The sequence below is a fragment of the Meriones unguiculatus genome, chromosome 6 (assembly GCF_030254825.1).
Source record: "Meriones unguiculatus strain TT.TT164.6M chromosome 6, Bangor_MerUng_6.1, whole genome shotgun sequence".
Lineage (NCBI taxonomy): Eukaryota > Metazoa > Chordata > Mammalia > Rodentia > Muridae > Meriones > Meriones unguiculatus.
Window position 1 is genome coordinate 48,708,824 of NC_083354.1, and position 21,420 is coordinate 48,730,243.

The following is a 21,420-nucleotide window of genomic DNA, read 5'->3' on the forward strand; positions in this document are numbered from 1 at the left end:
CTTAAACTGGGATTTGAGGCTTCCCATGGGTGGGACGCTGTGTGACTTTTCAGAAAGTAATGTCCCTCTCTGCGCTGTGGTTTCCTGTTCTGTCACATGGGTACTTTTGTTCCTGCTTCAGACCCACCTGGCAAAGATATCTTAACGATCACGGAGATGAGCTTCTACGGGGGCTCCTGGAGTACCTTCTGAGAAGTGTGTTATGTAAATGTGCTATGTCATTATGATCATCATTAGTGCTGTGAAGTGGAGATGAGGAGGGAAGGGAAGCTCACTCTTCCCAAGGACCCCAGCTGTCGGTAGATGGAGGAGAAAAGAAATTCAAGATGCCTGCTCTGGTATTTTTGCTTATGATAGTGTCAGGCTTAACCCTAATTCAAGCCCAAAGGGGGCAAGAGAATGCCACTTTTCCCTCACCCAAGCAGCTTCCAAATGTGTGCCATCAAATCAACTGGGGACAAAGACGCTAAGTGTGCCCTAGGCATGGTACACACGGTCTCAATGCAGGGGAGGCTCTCTGGTTGTATTGGTGCTGGTCTTACAGATATCCACATGGCATGCATTCTACACAGGCTCCTGGTGACAGCCTGGCCCTTGTTTGTGCTCCATGAAGATCCTTCTTTGCTCAGACCCTCAGGCTCCTTGAAGCTCCTCTGGTGGCTATTGGCTGGCAAGGCCACTGGCTGTAGTTTCACCTGATGAAATGATGGATGTCCTGGGTCCTGTGTCTGGAACTGACTTCCATCTTAGACACTGGTGTAGGCAGCTGTCTGGAGTAGCACTGACCCATGAGTATATCAAGTACTTTCTCTTTCTCTCCGTGTGTGTGTGTGTGTGTGTGTGTGTGTGTGTGTGTGTGTGTTTGTGTGTGTGTCTATAGTATGGGTAGTGTGTAGTTGAACATGCACACATATATGAAGCCAGAGGACCATGTTGGGCATCTTCTACTGCCATTCACCTTACTGAGACAGGGTCTTTTACTGAATACATAGCTCACCATTTTGGTTAGACAGGCTGGCCAGCAGGTCACCAGGATCCTCCAGTTGATGCCTCCCTAGTGCTGAGATTATAGACATGTGAGCTGCTTTTACATGGCTGCTCAGGACCTGAACTCAGTTCATCCATGCTGGCATAGTAAGCCCTCTGCTGACTAAAGCAAATCTCAGTGATGACACCATCATTGTCTCTCTTCATTTCATTCCCACACTTCACCTCCAGTTCCTCCTTAAATCTTTGGTTTCTGCCTTGAGTCATAGGGAAAAGCTGCCCCTCTGGAACAATTTGAGGAACATATACAAAAGCACATTGATCTATACCTTCTATGATGCACCAAAAAATTTTTAACTCAATCCTGAAATATTAGGTTTAAAAAATCTTTGTACCTTTGGGCTGAGCAAAGGATTCTCAGGTAGGGTAGTAGACTATGAAAGAAAAACTTGATGACTTGGGCTTTGTCAAAACCCAAAACTTGTGCTCTTGTCAAAACACTTCTGAGAAAACAAAAGGTGAGTGCCTGAGTGAGAGTGAAAGTATGTATACATTACAAAGTATGTATCTGAAAAAGGACCTGATTCCAGAACATACAAAGAACTCTGAGGAGATCTCTGAGGTGGACAGTGCTTGCTTCCCCCAGTGGGAACCACAGGGAAATAGATGCTGAGGGGACCGTTGAGGGAATGATGGAAGCGCTATGAAAGAGGGAGAGCTGGGATGCTATGCAGAGAGGGGTGAAGAACAGCAGAAGCCAGGAACTTGGACCCCTGGTGGGCAGAGGACCATTTGTATATGGGAGGATAGTTAGGAGAACAGCCACGACAGAACCCCATTTCCTTAACTTCAGTGTAGATACAAGGGAGTTCCATAGTCATGGTAGGCTGGGCCACCTAGAGTGTGCTGCATGGAGTTTGCACCATAGTGTTTCTCAGAGAAGGAGCCTACAATGGCCTCCTCCTCCTCTTCTTCCTCCTCCTCCCTTGGACACTAGAGTTATGCAAGCAGTGCCCTCTTGAGGATGGAGCTACTGTCGGGATTCATGAACCTTTCCCCAATGTGAACATAAACTTCTGCCTATGCCCATTCTGGGTGCCTTGAAACATTCTCCCAAATTTGCACAAAGCATGAAAGTTTCATGGACCCAGCTGGACCCAGCAGCACAACTATGACTCTAGCACCCAAACCCATGTAGTGCCCTATTCAACAGGCACAGATGGTCCAGCACAGCATGTGGTGCCAGCCTGAAGACTCAAGGAAACAATACCCTTGCCTTCTGGGACCTGGGTCTGTCCAACTCATACCTCCCTGCGTTTCTCTACTGCTACCAGTGTACACCACTACTGCTTCCTGTGATCCCTCCATCCTCACCCCTAGTATCTTCAGAGTGTACTACCAAGAGGCCGGAGGACATGCCTCTCATTAGATCTCCTCTATCAGCAATGCTCCCCCAAATGGGGTTTAGGAACATGTCTCCCATATTCCCCCTGTTCCTAGTGCCACCCACTGCCATCATAGGAGACTACCAGTAACAAAGGCACTCTTCCCAGCAGGGCCTGAGAAATCCGCTAAATCCTGCATCCCTGGCGTTGCCAATCTCATCACCAGAGTGTCTATTCAGTAGTCGATCCACCACCACCACTACTGATCTAGGCACCAATCGCTACATCCACTTGGCTGCTACGCTGTCTCTGCTCCCACACAATCTGAAATCAGATGGCCTCTACTGTCACATGCTCCATCTTAAAAGCTATTGACTCTAGACAAAGAATCTATACAGAGACTGTGCCGTGGCACTAACCTGGAACTAAATCCAACTTAGTCTACCAGACAGCCACACTAAGAAACATCTCCGGCTGAAAGATGTTCTCGTGAAGGTTGCCCTTCAATTGGAGGTGACACGTAATCTTTGGGATGTGCAAACACTGATGTGGAGACACAGTAAATAGGAAGAAGCACAGAGGCATGGCGTCTCTTAAGGAGTACACTCCTCTCTAGAAGAAGACCCTGAAGAAAAGGAAAGCGATAAGATGCCTGACGTGTGATTCAAAATAATGATTCCAGGGACACTCACTGAGACACAAGAGAATACAAACAGAGGAGCCTGTGAAATTTTAAGAAAACAACTCACACTATGAATGAGGAATACAGTGAAGAGACAGATCTTGGGAAAACATCAAACAAAGGCTGGAGCTGAAGAACTTAGCAAATCAAATATGAAACGGAGTTCAAAGCATTGCCAATAGACTACATCAGTAAGAAGAAAGGATTTATGAACTGGAGCCTTTTGAAACACCCCAGGTCAGAAAAAAGGGAGTGTAGCATACCTTGAGAGTTAGGACTTTTGGAGCACCATTGTACAAATTATTTTGGAATTTTCAGTGTTCAAGAAAGTGAAGGGATGGGAAAAGACACAGAAAAAGTGTTCAGTGATAGTAGCAAAAGTCCCTAACCTTGAGAGAGAGAGAGATATTCAAGTCCAGGGAGCCCAAAAGACCTCATATGGATCTGACCTACGAAGATCTTCTCTATGGTGCTCAGACTCTAACTAGGAGGATGAGGCGACAGAGAATTCTAAAAAACAGTGAGACCTGCCAGATGGCATTTAAGAGGATCCCTCCCCACCCCTGTGGCAGACAGAATGACAGAGTTCTCTTTGCAGGAACCTGATAGGCTGAGAGGGACTGGTACGGTACAGTCAAAGTTCAGAAAGATAAAAACAATCTGCCAAGCAAAAATACTATACCCAGCAATGTTTACCTTTGGAAGTGAAGGAAAGAAAAAAAGAAAGATGTCTCCAGACAAGCAAAACTGATTAAATTCACAGCATCACTAGGCTGTTCCTTCCAAAAGCATTATAAAAAGCAGAGTCACATGAAACAGCAAGACGACTCCGGCTCAGAGACTGGAAGAATATAATACTTTTGTCAAAATGTCCATTCTACTCAAAGCAATTCACACACTCAGTGTAGTTAGTTTTCACCAAAATACCAATGACATTCTCTACAGAGCTAGAAAAGACAATCACAAAAGTCATATGGAAAGACACAAGATTCAGACACCTAAAGCAGTGTTGTGTAAAAGGACAATGTGGGAGAATGCTGAGCATAGTACACAATGCCTTTTAGACATTAAAAAATATCTTTGTTAGGATCTCCACTACACTCAAAGCTGCACCTGATAACCAAACCCAGTGACATCACTCACTCAAGATACCTAGACATAGTCCCCATGATGCCCACTGGACAGAATATCAGCAGAGACCGGGAGCAATGCTCTGCTCTACACATCTGTAGAGATACCAGAGGCTGATGCTAGACATCTGACCTGAGGCAGGAGATTCTCTCTCAGAATCCTGACTCTCAAATTAGAGACTTGACCTTCAGCTAAGATATGTCACATAGGTGAGCAGCCTTGGGGGTGGGGGACAGGCTTAGGACCATAGTTAGGAATTTAGAGTGTGAACCTAGTGTGATGACCCTCAGCTTAATCAAATATAACTTCTGCTATGCTAACCACGTACATCTAGCTTCTTGCTCACAGCGATGCATGACTTCAAAACATCTCACAAAGCTATGGTCATCAAAACAGCATAGTATAAGACAGATAGCGACCAATGGAATAGAAAGGAAAACTTTGAAAGAGTAATCCATTTATTGCAGCCGGCTAACCTTTGACAAACACTTCCAGAGCACATATTGGGAAAAGGACAGTCTCTTCAATAACTGGATCTGGCAAAGCTGGATACACATGTGAAGGAAAAGGAAGCTAGTATCCCACTTCTCAGAGTGTATGAAAATCAGCTAAAACCAATATAAAAAAAACCTTGAGACCATAAAAGTGCATTAACATAGGCAAAGATGTTTTATCCATGAAAACAAAAAGACAAGACATCCAGGAAACAAAAGCAAAAACAGACAAATGGAATTCTGTTCAACTAAAAAGTTTTCACATTGCAAAGGAAAGAATGGAGAGAGCTTATAGAGTGAGGAAAATAATCACAAATTACTCTTCTAACGAGGACTTAATATCCAGAATGTCTAAGGAATTCAACCAACTCACCAAAAACAAACAAACAAAATGTCTTGCTAAAATAAGCAGAGATTATGAATAGACATATCTCACAGGAAGACACAAAAGTTAACAACAGCACATGAAAAGAATGTGAGGGTTGGGGAGATGGCTCAGTGGTTAAGCCATTTGTCACACAGGTGTGCAGATAAGTTTGAATCCCTAGTACCCATGTAAATGCTGAATGGGGGTGGCAGCTTGCCCTCATCCCAGTGCTTGAGACAATGGATCCCTGGAGCAAGCTGGCTAGCTCGATTAGTAAAATTAGTGAGCTCTGGGTTCAAGTGAGAGTCCTTGCTTCAATGGTGGAGAGAGCAAGGGAGATTCCTGATGCTAGACTGTGGCCTGCACACACACACACACACACACACACACACACCCCTGTGAATACCCATACACACATGTGCTCAGCCTCAGTGATCATCAGGGAAATGAAGACCCAAACCACAATAAATTATCATCATCTCATCCCATTTAGAATGGCAGCCACAGCAAACACAAACAGCAGCCGCTGGTGGGGAAGGAGAGAGAAGGATGAAGTTAGTCATTCCTGCTAGTGAGGATGTTATTGAGCGAGGTCATTCTTGGGTGAGGATAATAAAAGGGGTGGTTCTCAAAAAACTGAACTCTGACTACCATACTGTTCAGCAAACCCATGTCTGAGTATATATTAAGAAAGAAATGGAGTCATGGTGTCAAAGAGAAACCTGCATGCTGTGTTTATTACAGCATTGTTCACAATAGGTAAAATGTGGGATCAACCAACACACACACTGATGAGGAATGGGGCTGAAAAATGTGATGCACACATATGCACCCCCCACACACACACAGGATAGAATACTACTGAGCCATGAAGAAGTCACATTAAGCAATGTTGGTGGAGATTTGGAAGAAGTAGAATTCTCCTACTCTCAGGCAATAACCCCAGTTTGGAAAAGAGTAAATGTATGAACAAATTGAGGTGCGCTCATAAAGTGAGATTCTACTTAGCAAGAAGAAAGAATAAAAGCTGAGTGTGACGATACAAGCTTGTTCTCCAAGCACTCCAAGAGCTGGAGGGGGGAGGATTGGGAGTTCAAGGCCAACTTTGACAACAGCACGAGTCCTAGCTCCAAAAGTTCCCCTATCCCCAAATGCCAACAAAACAATAACAAAGGGGGAAAAATCTATATATGAGTACATCTTAAAACTATTATCCTGAAAACATCCAGATAAAAGCAGTACACGGTACATAATTTCATTTCTGGAAAACTAAGACAATGGCTTTTACTTTATAATGACAATTGATCAGCCATTGCCTAGGGACAGGGACGGAATGAGTTAGGAGCAAGGGGTGAAGCAGGCCAACAGGGGATAGAGAAATGGTGCTAGGGTTGAAATGTACTTCATTCCTGTTTGGGACCTGGCCGTTTTAAATCTTATTGGTGGAGAGGGTGGGCATTTATGTCTGGTTCGGGGGCAAAGAGACTTGTGGGAAGGTCAATATTTAGGTGAGTAGTTGGTGTACGAGAAGTGACATTTAAGAACGTCATCCGGGACCCATAGGAGGAGGCAGGGGGATTTGTGGGGAGAGAAGTGAGGCTGGAGAAACAGTTAGGCGCAGAGGAGGAGGGCACACAAAGGGTCCAGCAAGGCAGGAGGAATGCATATAGTTTGGCTACAGGGTCAGCATGGCCCCGAGAGGGGCCCCTGGGTAGAATGATGCCATATGGGTAGATGCTGGTTACGGGGGATAAAGATGTGAGTGCCGAGGTGGGTCCTGGCACACAGGCAACCGAGGCATCCCTGAGAGAAGAGCGTGAGCTCTGCAGTGGTTCTCAGCAGACTCTGTCCTCTCACTGTGTCTTGGCTGTCACTAGAAAGCCTGGGTGTGAAGATACCCAGGGCTATTTCTGGCACCAGCTTCTATCACACATAGCTACATACTCTGTTCTCTTTCTTATTTGCAGAGACATTGATGGACACCAGAACGGCGACTGCAGAGCTGGGATGGACTGCCAATCCTGCCTCCGGGGTGAGTATCATACCAGCATCCTTTAGTCCTACAGGGGAGGTCCTGGGTCCATAGGGTGGCTGGGTGATACAGGGATTTCCTAGAGCCATACATGTGGGGAACACTGTGCAGAGTGAATGCTGGGTCCACTGCCTACCCAGAGGGTCTCAGGCCTGAGCTGCTCCCTTATGTACGGTGTAGAGCATCTCTTGACTCAGTCCTTCCAGACAGCTAGCTCCCAGGCAACCCCAGCCATAGATGTGTCAGAATGGGAGCATTAAGGCAAATGCCACTATAGCGCATCAGATGTTAGCAGTACCTGCAGAGCTGCAGAGAGGCCAAGGGCATGAGGAAGGGGCTGGCAGTCAGAAGGGCTGAGGCTGTCTTTCACATGGAGCTTGCTTTAGAGATATATTTTTCATTCATTTACTCCACATGCACATACCTGGCCAGACCCTGGAGCTATGATGAACAGCTTTGCCACGCTCATGGTCTCCTGTGAAAACCACCAATGCTCATGGTTAAGTTAGGCTGCATCCCTTCTTGTGACGCTGGAGAGATCAAAGGTCATATGTGACACAGAGCTGGCAATGAGGGACCAGAGGGGACAGGAAATCTAAGCAAAGATGGCTCGTGTGAGCTGGATTTGGGGGTGGGGTGAATACAAGTTTGACAGGCATGGCACGGAGGGCTTGGGAAGATGGTCCAGGTAGGTGGGACGGCTGGTCAAAGGGTGGGTCACGAAAAGACACGAGGCACAAGTCTACGTGTGGTATATGGCAGGGCGGGGAATGTCAGGATGAGCTGGGGAGGATTAGAACACGGCTCAGTCAGAAGGGTCTTTGGGCTTTTAATCCTCCAGGAGGTGGAAGGTTAGGCAAGTTTCCTCACCTGCCCCTGACGTTCTTTGTTTCTGTGTTTGGTAGTGTGTGCATCCCACAGGGGATTTTCAGCATGGCAGGGCCTCACCTTATCCTAAACTCCTCGGGTGGTAGAGCGGTGGTGTTCTCAGAGAGGGAACTTCCAGATCCCACCCTTCACTTCTGCCTTTGCAGGTTGCAGTACCAGGCATAAGTACCATGCTTTGGGTGGTGACGAAGCTAGCAGTTCCCAGAACAGTGAGTTTGGACCTAGCAAAGACTTCCCACCCTGGTCAGGTCCAAATACTGCTAGAAATACTATGGGCAATGAGGGGAAACCAGCCCACTCCACCTGTGACTTCATGCAAAGCTGGCCAGTCTAGGTCATCCTAGGATGCCTGGGTATACAACACTTGTTTCCTTTTATTGTTGGCTAGCTTGCATGTCTTTATAAGGAATATATATGATTTGTAGACTTCTCTTCCTTGACTTCTTAATTTGTTTTTCTTTCCTTTTTGTACACACACCTATTTTCTTAAACATTCGCTCTTTCCCAAGGAAGACGTTCCTTGAGGGAGATCTTCAAGGTGAAGTGATGCCCTGTGGAGATGGCCGCTGCCTGGGCTGCTCACAGTCCAGGAGTCTCTTGCCCCTTCCCACTTGTTCCTAGAGTGGCACAGCTGTGTATTTCTTACAGGGAATCTATGACCAGATAAATAGTCAACTGATGCTCCAAGAACCTGCTGAGCCTGTCTGACTTACAGCAACCAGTGGGATGGTCAGGCTGGTCCTTGGCTCATGTTGAGAAGGATGTCTCAAAGATAGCCTGCTTCCATCCTGTGTAATTTTCTCTCTTCTCTCTGTCATCATCCTGAGTAGAGGCTGCCATTGCTAGTAACTCACCAGTGGTTTCTGTATCCTACTTTTCATCTTACTTTGCATTCTCTGGGTCTTGTCAGTCTCAGCGTGGCCCAAGTAAAACCTACCCCCTTCTCTTTTTCTCACCCACATACATAGGCTTACAACTGCCTTAGTACACAACAACGAAGGTTTGAGACCAGGAGAGATTCTTGAATCTTTTATCATCTTCAGACCTCTGTTCTCTTGGTCCACCCTCACTGACACCTCTGCAGCCCAATTCCATTGGAACCTTTCCTGCTCCATCGCAGCTCTTCTAGGAATCAGGGAGGATTTCAAGGCTTCGCCCTAGACCATTTCAGTGTTTATATCTCTCAGTGTTATTCTTTGATTCCTGCCTGACTCATCTCCTTGCTTTCTAGCTGTATCATGACCTCCAGGGTATAGAATCTAGTGTATTTGCTCACCACTAGGAACTGTATGTGCTTCACAAGCTGATCTTATATGTAGCTGTTGTAAGTTTCTGATTGTATGAGTGCCAGTGGCACCATTCTTAGAGAGAAAGGACACAAAAAGGAAGAGCGCCATGTGTGGGAAGAGCCAGGCTCACTTGTGAGGTATTGCCTTTGAAGTGCCCCTGGGGCACACACAGGCAGCTGCATTTGACCTCGGGGCAGTAGGCTCCTTCTAAGGGTTCCCCTTGGTGAGGTGGAAGGGCAGGATGTGAGGAGCGGCTGAGTGCTCTGGCTCCGTACCTGCACTGAAGGGTCAGGCGGCACAGCAAGATGGGACAGAAGGAGTGACCTGGGAGGTAGGAGGAAACCAAGAGGACCCTTTCATTGACACCAAGGGGAAGGGGCATCAAGGAGAAAGTGGAGGCAAGAGAGGCAAAGGCTGCTGGGTTTGGAACATACCACTATGTCTATCCCCTTGAACCCTGTTAGTGACCTATATGGATGGTTTTAGGGGGCACCAGGAGAGGAGGCAGGAATCAGTGATTAACTATTCCAAGTCAGTCAGAGGTAAAGTGAGGGAGACTGGCAATGAAGAATGGTGAAGATAGTTTGGGACATGGAGGACCAAAGAGACTGGGGACACATTTGCCTTTGGGGTGGGGGAAACAATTCCTATTATTTTGAAATCCAAGGACAGAGATCAGGGTATCTGGAAAGATCAATGTGCTCTAGGTAAGTGAAGGAAGGCATGAAATGGAATCTATCCTAACTTCATACCTTCTGTCTGAGATAGGGATTGAGGTTTTAGACAGCGAAGTTGGGGAGTCTTGAGGCATGAACCTTCAGGAGGTGGAGAACATTTAAACCAACTGCTACTGAGCAGTGCAGAGAGGCTAGGAGAGCTCAAGAAGAATATGGCTGAAGCTAGGGCCAAGTTGTGAATGAAAGCTGGATGTACCTATGTGTTGGGTCTGTCTACAGGGTTTCTTTCACCTGCTTGGCTCTACCTGGCGGTGTTACGGCAATGGGTATGTCTAGAGTTGCTTAGGAGTAATAGTGGGTTTGGAAGGTAGAGGAGCCGAGGACAGTGGGAGTCTGTTGGCATCTTATGGACTGACTGTTGGGACTGGAAGAAGGGCATTTTAGTGAGGCTGTAGAACAGGTATGAAGGCATACCTGAGACTAGAGTACAACTGAAAGCTATGGGCCTTCTGTCAGAGGTAGCATTGAGGATCAACCATTCTAGGTGATGAGGAGTCCAGCTTAGGGCTGGGGCAGAAGATGGACTAAAGAGCCAGAGTAGCTTAGGCCATTTGAGAAGCTAAATAGCTGCGGTAGGTGACCCGTATCTACTTAGACAGTGGACACACCATTTGAATTATCTCTCTATAGTCAGTAAGCCATCAATGAATCAAGCAGTAGAAGGCACTGGGTGGTGCCATTATGTGAACTTTGGGTTAGGTTTGTCCTGCCCTGAGGAGGAATCACTCTGTCCTCCTCAGAGGGGAGGCAGATGGCACCATGACGGATGCTGTCCACAGCACGTGGTGGCCCACTGGGCTCCACAAAGAGAACCTGAGAGACTCTTTCCATGGCTGGCTGTGTACGTCTGCTGTTGCGCTTTGAGAAGCTCCTGATCTGGGCTTGGCTCACCATCCATACCTAACACACTAGCCGTTTGTTTTGTTGGTCTTTTGTTAGAAAGCTGACTGTAATATTGCATGCCAAAGCCAGGATCTGTTTATGCCTGAACCCAAAGTGCTGCTTGGTATTTAAGCACTCTGCCTTTAATGTAACTCACTTGGTTTAATCAAAATCACACACTACCTGATAAACAGAGGGCAAAAAGCAAAAATCACATTATAAATGGACAGGGCCAGGGGGTGCTGAGTTCCCTCTAAAGGACTGTGGTTATCTGAGGACCCCCCCATGAGGTTTTTCAGGACCCCTAGGCTGGGTAGATCATCTCTTTGTCAGCTCTCTACAGTGTAGGACCTCTGGGCAGTGGTGAGATCAGAGAGGTGGGGCTATCACTACGTTGTAAATAGTGGCCTTTATGGTCCGCCATAGTCAGTCCTGTTTCTAGGTGCTGCCCTGCCCCTTCCACTCTCATCTTCCTCCCTAACCCTGTGTACTTTATCTATCAACTCTGTTCTAATACCCTCTGGGATCCTTCTGGGTGCTCCTCTCACTATGGCTCAGAGATCATAGCACTGGCTTCTCCCAGACTGCCACAGGGAAAGAATTTGTCCAGTTTTCAAGGACCAGAGGATGAGTCTGCTCTAATGTCTCTAATGCCAGCCCAGCAGGGCACAGGCACCAGGAAAGTTTGTCAGCTAAATAAGTGATACTTCTTTGTATCTGTAGCCCAGGTCTCCAAACTAAGAGATTCCAGGACAGGTTCATTGTAACACAACAAAGAGTTAGTTCCTACTGTCAGTGAAGAGCTAGTTAACTATGCAAGTAGCGCTACCTGTGAGATGAGCCAGCTGAAGTAAAATGGACACCCAGGAGGTATCTGTCTTTTCAAGCCCTGACTGTGATGGGTTAGAGGCAAATCTGGGTCCTCCTTAGAACCGGGCATATTGAATTTCCCTGTTGGAAATCCAAACCCAAAGTCTCTTTACTTCCGAAGGGCTTGGGCAGGGCTCACCTACTATAGCACCTGTGTCATGGATAGCCTTCCCTTGTGTCGCTTCCCATGACTACGATGTGTCTCTGAGAATGAATATCTGTGTAAGTTCTTATTCTCAAAGACTGCTCTGTGGGCTTGCAGACTCCATGCGCATCTATGCTGCCTCTTGGAATTACCTTCACAGCCAGCGGCATGTGGAGTTGACTATTTCAATACTAGTCATTCTTCACCCCGGCTTGGAAGAGGGAAATTGGAAAAGGGGTTCAGAATTAAGCCTGGTGAGCCCAGAGTTTGAGAGAACTGGGCTCCTGTGAACTCTCTCTGTGTAATGTATATTTGTATGTGTGTGTTTGTATAGTGTGTGTTTGGGTATATATATGTGTATATCTGTGTATATGTGTATATTTCTGTGTGTATATATTGTATGTACATTTATATACCTTTACATGTCTGTACATGTATCAGTGCATATATGCATGTATATATGTGTATGTATATATATATGTGTGTGTGTGTGTGTATGTATTTGAATACACATGTATATCATTTGTGTATGAACAGATGAAGTGAAATGAGTGTTACTGAGGCCTCTCTAGGCAGTTCTGAGGTGTGCTGGGAGGATTATTGAACTCACTAAGTGCTAGGCGTCAGGAGCCAGTTGCTGAGGAGGGAAAGACCCCCTTTTGAAAGTCTGCATCTGACCACTACTCCTTGCACAGCTGCAGGTGCATGTCGGGCTTTGTCCATACCCACTGTCTGGCTATTCAAGTGTGGACTATCTGGGCTACTCGGCGACACTGGCTATGTCCTCCATCCTCAGGTCCTCAAGGCACACTTGCTAGGTGGCTGTTGTGGAAGTGAAGAAAGTATATTCGGGAGAGAAAGCCACTGCAGCAACTGCTTGTCTCTTCCAAGGACAAACAGAATTCTGGGTTGGGGGTGGGGTGGTGACAAGCCTATGGAGCAGCACCTTAGGCCCCAGGCCATGACATCAAATCTCTGCTCACGGTCCCACTTGGCTGATCCCTGCCTATGTGATCAGGGCCTGCCTTTTAGACTCTCTCACCTCTGCTCTGTTGGGAAACAGCATCACCCAGGATATGGAGTAGGTAAAGAAGTTTCCGTGGCCCTTACTTAGGAAACACTACCCTGTCATCAGCCCTCTGGAGGGCTGTATATTTTTTTTTCCTTCTCTTCCTTTGATGACTCAATCCTGCTAATTAGGACAGAAATGCCTGAGCTGACTTAGGGATAGATCTAAGAGAAATTTAGCTATGGGTGAGAGGAAGAGTTTTGTGAATGGAACTTCCCTTATTTGACTTTGGAGACTTGCCAAGAGCCAGAGGGCAGAGGGTGGGGCCGGTCATGCTTTTTCATACTTTGTGCTGGCACCTCCCCTCAACTTGCACTTCGCCTTAGTCAGGTTTTTGGTGACCGGTGACAGAAAAACACAAACCAGTCTTGGAGGAAGCAGCCCAGCTCGTGGCTTGGATGGTCCAGGTGGCATGGGACTACAGTTTAGATCCTGGGGGTGAGCTGACCCTCCTCAACACCCCATCCCACACCTGTCTCTTTTTATTCTATTTTTTTTTCTATCTCCTCCCACCCCTTTCTCAATATTGGGTATTGGTCGGATACTACAGCTCTTCTTTCTTACAATATGTCTGCAACAGCTTCTACCCCTTAGCCACGTCTATCTTTATGTTAGGAAAGAAGAAAGACCTGTTGAGGGGCTCTCAAGAGGAAGCCCTGGCATTTGTTCTACCTGGGCCTAACTGGCTTGGCCTGGCCTCTGTACCTACCTTCAAACAGCGTTCTTCTTGGCTCACAGTGTTGAGCTAGGCCCAGTAGGAGCTTAGAGGCTATAGGGAAGGAGCAAGTAACTCTCAGAGCATAGATTCCAGAATGCAAATAAGAAAAATTTAAAAACTAACAAACAGAATTATCACTTTAGAAGAAACCTGTGTGAGCCAACCACTGGGCGTCCCAAGCTCCTTCTTACTGCCAAGGAAACTGTAGTGTGAAAGAGCCGATAAATCACCTTAGATCACACAGCTCAACAGTGTCCCCATTGCCCTTTAACCTCTGGTAGGCTGATCCTCTAGGGCACAACTAATGAGAGGCCTGCTTAGGACAAACAGCAGATGTGAACTGTGGAAGGCTCAAGCTGAGTCGCCCATGAGGTCCAGGAATTCAGGCGCGGTGTGTAAAAGGTTTTATTTTTCTCACAGTACGAGCCCGTGAATGGAATCCTTTCCTTAGCTGTTACCCAGGAATTAGTGTGGCTTTCTCAGCCAAGAGAGGCCAGCCTCACTGCTGGCAGCCACTGACCTCCTGATCTCACCCTCCTCCCCTCTCCTCCCCTTCCTTCTTCAGGTAAACCACTGAGAGAAGTCAGGGCTCCCCACCCTATGTCTCCCACCCACTCTTTATCTTTTTCTCTCTCTACCAAAAGGCCTGTAATTAGGAAACATTAGCAGGCTCAAAACAGCTTTCATACCTGAAACATCCTCCCTAATTGCACTCAGCCGAGCTCTTCCCTGGCTATTAATGTCACTTTTATGAAGCAATGAGGAGCAAAACACCCGAGGCACTTAAAACATTTTTTATATAATATGCGTCTTTTAGGAATGGAAGTTTAAAATCACCTGCCTGACAGAGACAGTGACAGACAAAAGCAAGAGGGGGCCAGAGCTGGGAGGTGGAGCCTCCTCCAGGAGATAGAAGGTAGTCCAGAGGATTCAAAATCTACTCTCAGGAGGAAGAGGCCTAGAGGCCTGGTGAAGCAGGAAGGTGGTGGGCACTAGATGGAGCTTCAGGGGAGGAGAGTTAAACTGAGGGTGTGTGTGTGTGTGTGTGTGTGTGTGTGTGTGTGTGTGTGTATACATGTGTATTAAGTAGAGTGAAGGCATTGGGAGAGCCTTATTCCTAGTTTACTGGGTTAAGGAACTTTGGGAATTGTGGCTTTCCATAATCTTGATGTAACAGTGATTTCCTTTCCTGCCTTTAGCAATGCCTCAAAGACTCATTCATCAGCCTATTTTAGATCTGTCCAAAACTTGCAGAGGTCACCCAAACCCACCTCTCCCTTTGTGGAGAAGATGTGGACCCTCACCCATGAGAGTCATGTTCCAAGTCAGGCTGGAGCATGTGGGCAGGTGGGGGTGTATGTGTCTTTTTCCCAGGCCAGACCTGGCTGGTTTGTACTCTAATCGGCTTAACTCCTGTTGACTGGGACAGGCACCTTTTATTTTCTCTCAGGCCCTCCATGGGAAGGTTGTTTCAGCCTTGAAACTCTTCTGCAAATGGCATCTTAGCCTGAGGATCGATTGACAGCTCTTGCGGAGTTGAAGGACAAGGGCCTTTTAGGACAGTGGGAGAAAGCAGAGTTCCTGCAGCTTTGCACCAAAATGGAGCAGAATGAACCAGCCCTTCTAGCCTGAACTCACAGCTACTCAGATAAGAAACCTGAGTGAAGGACAGAGCATTAAAAGCACAGCTATGCTGAATTAGGCAGTTAGAGAAGGGGTTGGCGAGATGGCTCAGTTGGCAAAGTTCCTGATGCATGTGGAGGTATGAGTTTGGATCTGTAGCACCCATGCAAAAAGCTAGACTTGGCATGTACCTGTAATCCCAGTGTTGAGGAAGTAGAAACAAGAGATGCCCACAGGGCTTGCTGGCCAACCAGTTTAGACAAATCAGTGAGCTCCAGATTCTGAGAGGGATCCTGTCTCCATAGATAAGGTGGAGAGCAATTGAGGAAGGCAGGCAGTGTCAACCTCTGACCTCTACACACGTGCAGATGCACATACGCTTACAGACACATGTGTACAAACAAACACACATGCCTAGGCAAGATGCGCAGGAGGAAACAGATGCATGGAATGGCAAGGTCATCAGAAGAAAGATGAAGACTTTGTGCCCATCCCCAGGAAGGGTGAGCCTCTGCAGCGAGAGGGCAGCTCTCCGATGAAGCTTTACTTTCATTATCACCCACTGTTTCCAAAGGAGCAAGCCCGGGATTCGGAAGCTGGTGTTCTGGGATTATTTCCATTTTCCGCTAAAGGTCTTTAACTTCTCTGGGTCCAAATTCTGCATGTATAACGTGAGCGATGTAAACGTTTATTTACAGAGTGATGGGGAGGATTTTTGTTTTTTTTTACCTTTTATTTTTGTAAATTGTAAATCTCAGAGCAATATACTGCTTGCTTTGACTAACAAGATAAACGCTTCAGCATTGCTATGCCACCGTTTTTTGTTATTGTTGTTCGTTTTGCTTTTGCTTGTTTTGTTTTGCATGAAGGCCAGAGAACGCATTGTGTTATCGACAGCAGGATTTCTCTTCACTACTACCACTACTGGTCACCATCAGGTCAACACTGGGATGGTGTACCAGGTTCCAGGGTAGCATGTAGCATCTGATTCTTACTGATTCTCCCCCGTTTTTCACTGGTGTCCATACGTCTCAGAGTCATTACTCAAAGTCGCAGCGCTGAGACTGTCCCCAGGTCTGTCTGACCACAAAGCTCACTCTTGTTGTGCTGTGGAAGAGTGTGGAGAGGGGACTGAAGGCCCATGAAATGCTTGAGGAACCAGAGGGCGGGTAGGTAATGAGCAGAGGCCAGTGTTTCCAAATACTCTACAAAATTAAATGGGAGATTTGCAACCACAGCCTAGAGAATGGTACTTGTAGAGAGAATACCGAATGAGTCAGTCTTCAGTCTTTTTTTTTTTTTAAACAAATTTAAAGGGACGGCTGAAGCAGGTGATCTTTGACATAAAGGTTTAGGGGCAGAAGACAGCAAGGTGGAGCATGAATGGGAAGCCTCACTCGTAGATCATGTGAACCCTGGCCAGAAACCCAGAAGATAAGGTGATATCTGAGGATGGTAGGACCTAGGCCGTGATGGAGGGTCTTCCATGGGCCACTTCCCATCCCCTAAGCCTTGGTAATTACTGAGAAGTGGGGACACTAAAGAAGGGAGGGCTGTTAGGGGACCTCAGCCAGCTTCTTTGTTCTATCGGGTGATCTCAGTGTTAGTTCTGTTGAATAAGCTCCTCCTGCAATTCAATCATGTGTGTGTATGTCTGTGTGTGTGTGTGTACGTTGCATCTTCACCTGCATGCACTTGGCTCTGATTCATCACGACGGACAAGCAAATCCATGTCCCGGTGTCACAAAGGACAGAACAGTCAATGTGATAGTACCGTAAGGATTCAGACTTGTCTTGCTGACTGAGATCTCTGCTTTGGATCCTGCAAGGCCAATGATAATGGATTGTGTTTGCATTTAGGTACAGACAATTAATTCATTATGCAACAATGAGCCACCGGTGACACACTGGGTAATCTTGGAGGTTACAGGGACCTGTTTGTGGCTAGCCACCTCCGCATGGAGCTGCAGGTGGAGAGAAGGCCACACTGATCTTGGATATTTAGAGTGGGCTAAGTACAAGCCAAGGATGCTGCTGATGTCCCACCATGCACTGCGTGGTTCTGGCCTGAGAGTGTCTGAAGTAATGCACTCAACTTTGGAGCTGAATTTTCAAAGAGACACGGGAGAAGGTAGAATGCATCTAGTGGGCACTGATGATGAGTGATCTTGTTGTTCAAGGAGGGTTTGTGGACCAAGTCACCTTAGTGTAGAAATAATCTAAAGCCAGGTCCAGGAAGCAAAGGAATGAGATATTTTTTTTTTCCTCAGTGAGCATCAGACTCCTCCACAGGCATCCTGGCACCAAACTCAGCAGCCACAGTCCCAGAAAAAAACCTAGTCCCCCAAAGCAGGTGACCATATTTCCATCCAGTCAGGGGAAGGGGACAGCAGGCTGGAGGAGAGGCATCCTTCTTCCCAGGCCAGATTTAGTTCACTTGTACTCTGAGAATGGGAATGAAGCCAAGAGCCCCTCCTTCCTTCCATGGCTGGATCTCTTGTCTACAGAATACTTCCAGCTAGCCCATGTGCTATGAGCTCACAGAATGAGAGGCCCATTTTCTCAGCCTGTGACCCTGTGTGATGGACCCGCTTTAGGCTGGCCTCTGCTAGGCATTCTGAGCAGCAATCCTTCGAAACCAAAGGGAAATGCCACTAGTCTCTTCAGGGCTAACTCTGTGGCCTCCATCCGTGGCACTAGGGGCTGAGCCAAGCTCTATTAGGCAGCTGGGGCCTGGGGCCTGCAGCTCCCGCCCCTGCCTTGTCGAACAAGGCCGTGTTGGGCAGCAGTGCGAACCACATTCAATAGACAGCTTAAGATAATCACATGTGTGAGGTACCGGGATAATAGTAGCTGAATACCCTGCCACCGTTGCCATAGTGACCAGCCAAGCACTGGCTCCCCTCCTCCCCCCCCCTTCTTTCTTGTTTTCTGGACCTTCTTGTTATAGGGCTGACTGGTGGGGTGGGGCGGGTGAGTTTGGGAAACGGGAAAGAGGGAGAGAGGGGGGAGGGTAGACCCTAGAGGGCCAGGCCATTATCTTCTCTTTAAATCCCCCAGCTGGAGGTATTTTAAATCTCAACAGAGACAGAGAGAAACAGTGTCTTAATCCCCAGATCCCTGTGAATTATTTAAAAGGATCCTGTCAGAAGGATGAATTTGTCACTGTTGCAGTGTCAACAGCAGCAGCAGCTGTCATAATGGCTAGGGACCCCACTCCAGGCAGGGCCTGGTAGGCCTGTGCTGCTGGCCTGATGGAGCTGCCAGTGGCTTGGGTGGATGGATGAGATGCTCATCCCGAGGCACAGGCCTGCGGTGTCAGAGCTCTCCCTGAAGTGCTGGCAGACCCTGGGGTATGAAATGTGTCAGGCTCCATAAAGATGCCTGTCACCCGGACCTCAAGCCCTCTGCTAATGTGGAGGCTCCCATAGCGTGGGGTCCCTGAGCAACAAGGGAACTTCCCTCTAACCCAGAGTAGGGAGAAATCAACCCTCGTTTGCCCTTGGCAAGGTGGGCCTACTTGACGTACACACACACACACACACACACACACACACACACACACACACACGATGCTGATGAAGGCGGAGAGACACCAGGGTAGACAACCAAGATGGCTGCAGATAGTACACACTGTTGAGGGAGCACCAAGCCCACCTCAGCAGAGGGTTGGTATCCGTACCGAGTTGGTATCCGCAGCGAGCAACTCCCCAAAGACTGTGACTTGGGTGTTTAGACACATCAGGTATAAATCCTGTTTAATCCTCACATTCCTCTCACAGTCTAGCTTCTTTTAGCTTATCTGTTTGCAAAGGAGGAAACTGGTTGGGAGAGGTTTAACTAAGACTTACCTGTGGTCAACTGGCTGGGTCTGGTTGATGGTGGGGCTGGTGAACCCACTCCCCGCCCCACCCTGTGCTAAGGACACCATGATCGGGTTCCGGGTCATGCATGACTGCAGAAGTCAGGTCTTGCTTGGCCCTGGGCACCTCCCAGCCTCACCTCCTTCTAATCTTCCTGACTCTCTGCTCTTGTCCCCTGGTCTTCTGGGCAAGTACTGGGTACTTGCTGTCGTTACGTTTTTGGGGTAGTGCCTTTTAGAGCCAAACTTGTTCACTAAACACAGATGCCCCCCTTCAACCTCAGGTATACTCACGTGGGACCTTCTTTCTCATCTCCTCATCTCCATACCATCTCCTTACTGTATGACACAGATACCTACTACGTTCCTGTAATCCCTCACTCATACTCCTGTGAGTAACTCTGTCAACTCACTGGCTCACAAAGATGAACTTGGGAAGAATCACATCTGTGATCCCTGGTTACTGTCCCATCTGGGGTAAATAGACATTTGTTCATGTCCCCCTCTGGAAAAGTCACACAGCATTAAATGCTATCAGGGAGGATGTGAGGAGACAGAGGCAGAGGCAGCTGTGGACGTGAACGGAGGCAAGGCAGCTGCCTCAAAGGGATCTTGTGGAGTTTCGCTTTTAGAGGCTGCAGTGGGTATCATGCACACATTCTCCATATTCTAATCATGTCCCCTCACTCCTTTGCTCTTACACAGTCTGAAGAGTGTATCCGTGCTACGACTCTAGGGTTCAGAGAATTCTGTTTTGTGCTACACAACAGGCAACATGGAGTCCCTTCAAGATGCTGGCCTTAAAGAAACAGTGTTCCTTGGCCCACCCCTCCTTTTCAGCACATTGCAAGGACTGTGGTGATGTGTGAGGGGGCCCAGCACATCTGGGAGGCAAATTAAGCATATTGGGAGGTGAGCTGGAGCTCAGGCCCTCAGGGGAGCCACTGGGAGATCGTTGCTTTGGTTGGTTGGTGTGCTAAATGATAGGTCCCTCTGGGCATGTAGGAGTTTATGCCCCAAGGACCGCATTTCACATTTTCATTAGCCTTCTAGCTTGTCTAATCTCCTAGCTCTTTCAGGCTTAACCTACTGTCTATACTGGGGCTTCTTTCTTGGAGGCCACGCTGATTGGTGAGAAGCTGGAGGTTGGTGTCCCTGGCCCATCTACTACCCTAATGAATCTGTGGGCTCCTCTGTGCTTGATGAAGTTGAATACTGCTGCAGGCATGTTCAGACGGGCAGCCATCTCCCCTGATTAGGCAAGGCCATCACATTTCCATTATTTTCCCACAGGGCACAGCGGCCACAATTTCTAGTGACATGGCAGCTTCCCCTAACAGCAGGTGATGCCCAATTACAGACTGCAGAGTGGACCCGGAGCCTCTGAGCTGTGTCCGGTTTTGTCTCCTGTGATCTGAGCTGGTGGATGACAAGGGACCCACCAAAAGCTTGATTGAAAGAAAATGGTCTGCAGTGACTAGGCTCAGAGGAAGCCTGGGAAGTTATCAGCAAAGAGAAGGGCTGCTGGGTGTTTCCCTGGGTCTGTACAGAGAGGGAGTTTGGGCCTTTATTCCTTACGTTCTGCTGAGCAGAAGGTAGGCTAACTTATCTAGGATCAAGATGGCGTCCACACCCCATTGACTCAGCTAGAGGCAGGTCTTAAGGTTAACACAGTAATGATGGCCATGGCACTGGTAAGAGTAATTGCTGGTAGTCGGTAAGTGGCAGTTGCTGAAGACTCTACAAAAGAATTACTTCCATGACCTTTGAGGCCTCACCACACCCAGAAAGGAAAACAGTATTTTGTAGGTGAAGAAACTGAAGCTCAGAAGGTTGTCTGTGGTCACAAGATTTTAGCTAGCAGAGGCGAGGCCTCTTGGCTGTGGCTACCTCCCAGCCTCATCTACTTCCCGTCTTCCTGACTCAATGTTCTTAACGCCACACTGGTATCCGGGTTTTCCTGGCATGTACCAGGCTACTTGTTTCTGGGGATCATTCTTGTGTGTGGAATGGACCCTGAGCCTGGCTTGGTAGGTATCATTCAAATTTCAGAAATCTTTCCCAGCCACCCCACTCACCGGCTGCCACGGCCTCTCTCACTGCACAATCCCCTCTCTCACCGCACAATCTCCAACAGCGTATAACACTATGGGACTTTGTTGCATAACCTCCCACAGAAAGATTAAAAAAAAATCTATTCAGTCCAGGTAGGACACCAGTAACAGACCCCCAAAACAATTTTACCCAGTCAGTTCTGGT

At 47.6% G+C, this 21,420-nt stretch overlaps 1 protein-coding gene across 1 annotated transcript in view; it reads left to right on the forward strand.

The window, feature by feature from the left end:
* Ephb1 (EPH receptor B1) overlaps positions 1–21,420 on the forward strand; it is a 421,622-nt gene that overhangs the window by 123,087 nt on the left and 277,115 nt on the right. The window contains exon 2 of the mRNA XM_060385432.1: positions 7,014–7,078. Within this exon, the coding sequence (XP_060241415.1) occupies positions 7,014–7,078 (65 nt within the window). The remainder of the gene's footprint in view (positions 1–7,013; positions 7,079–21,420) is intronic.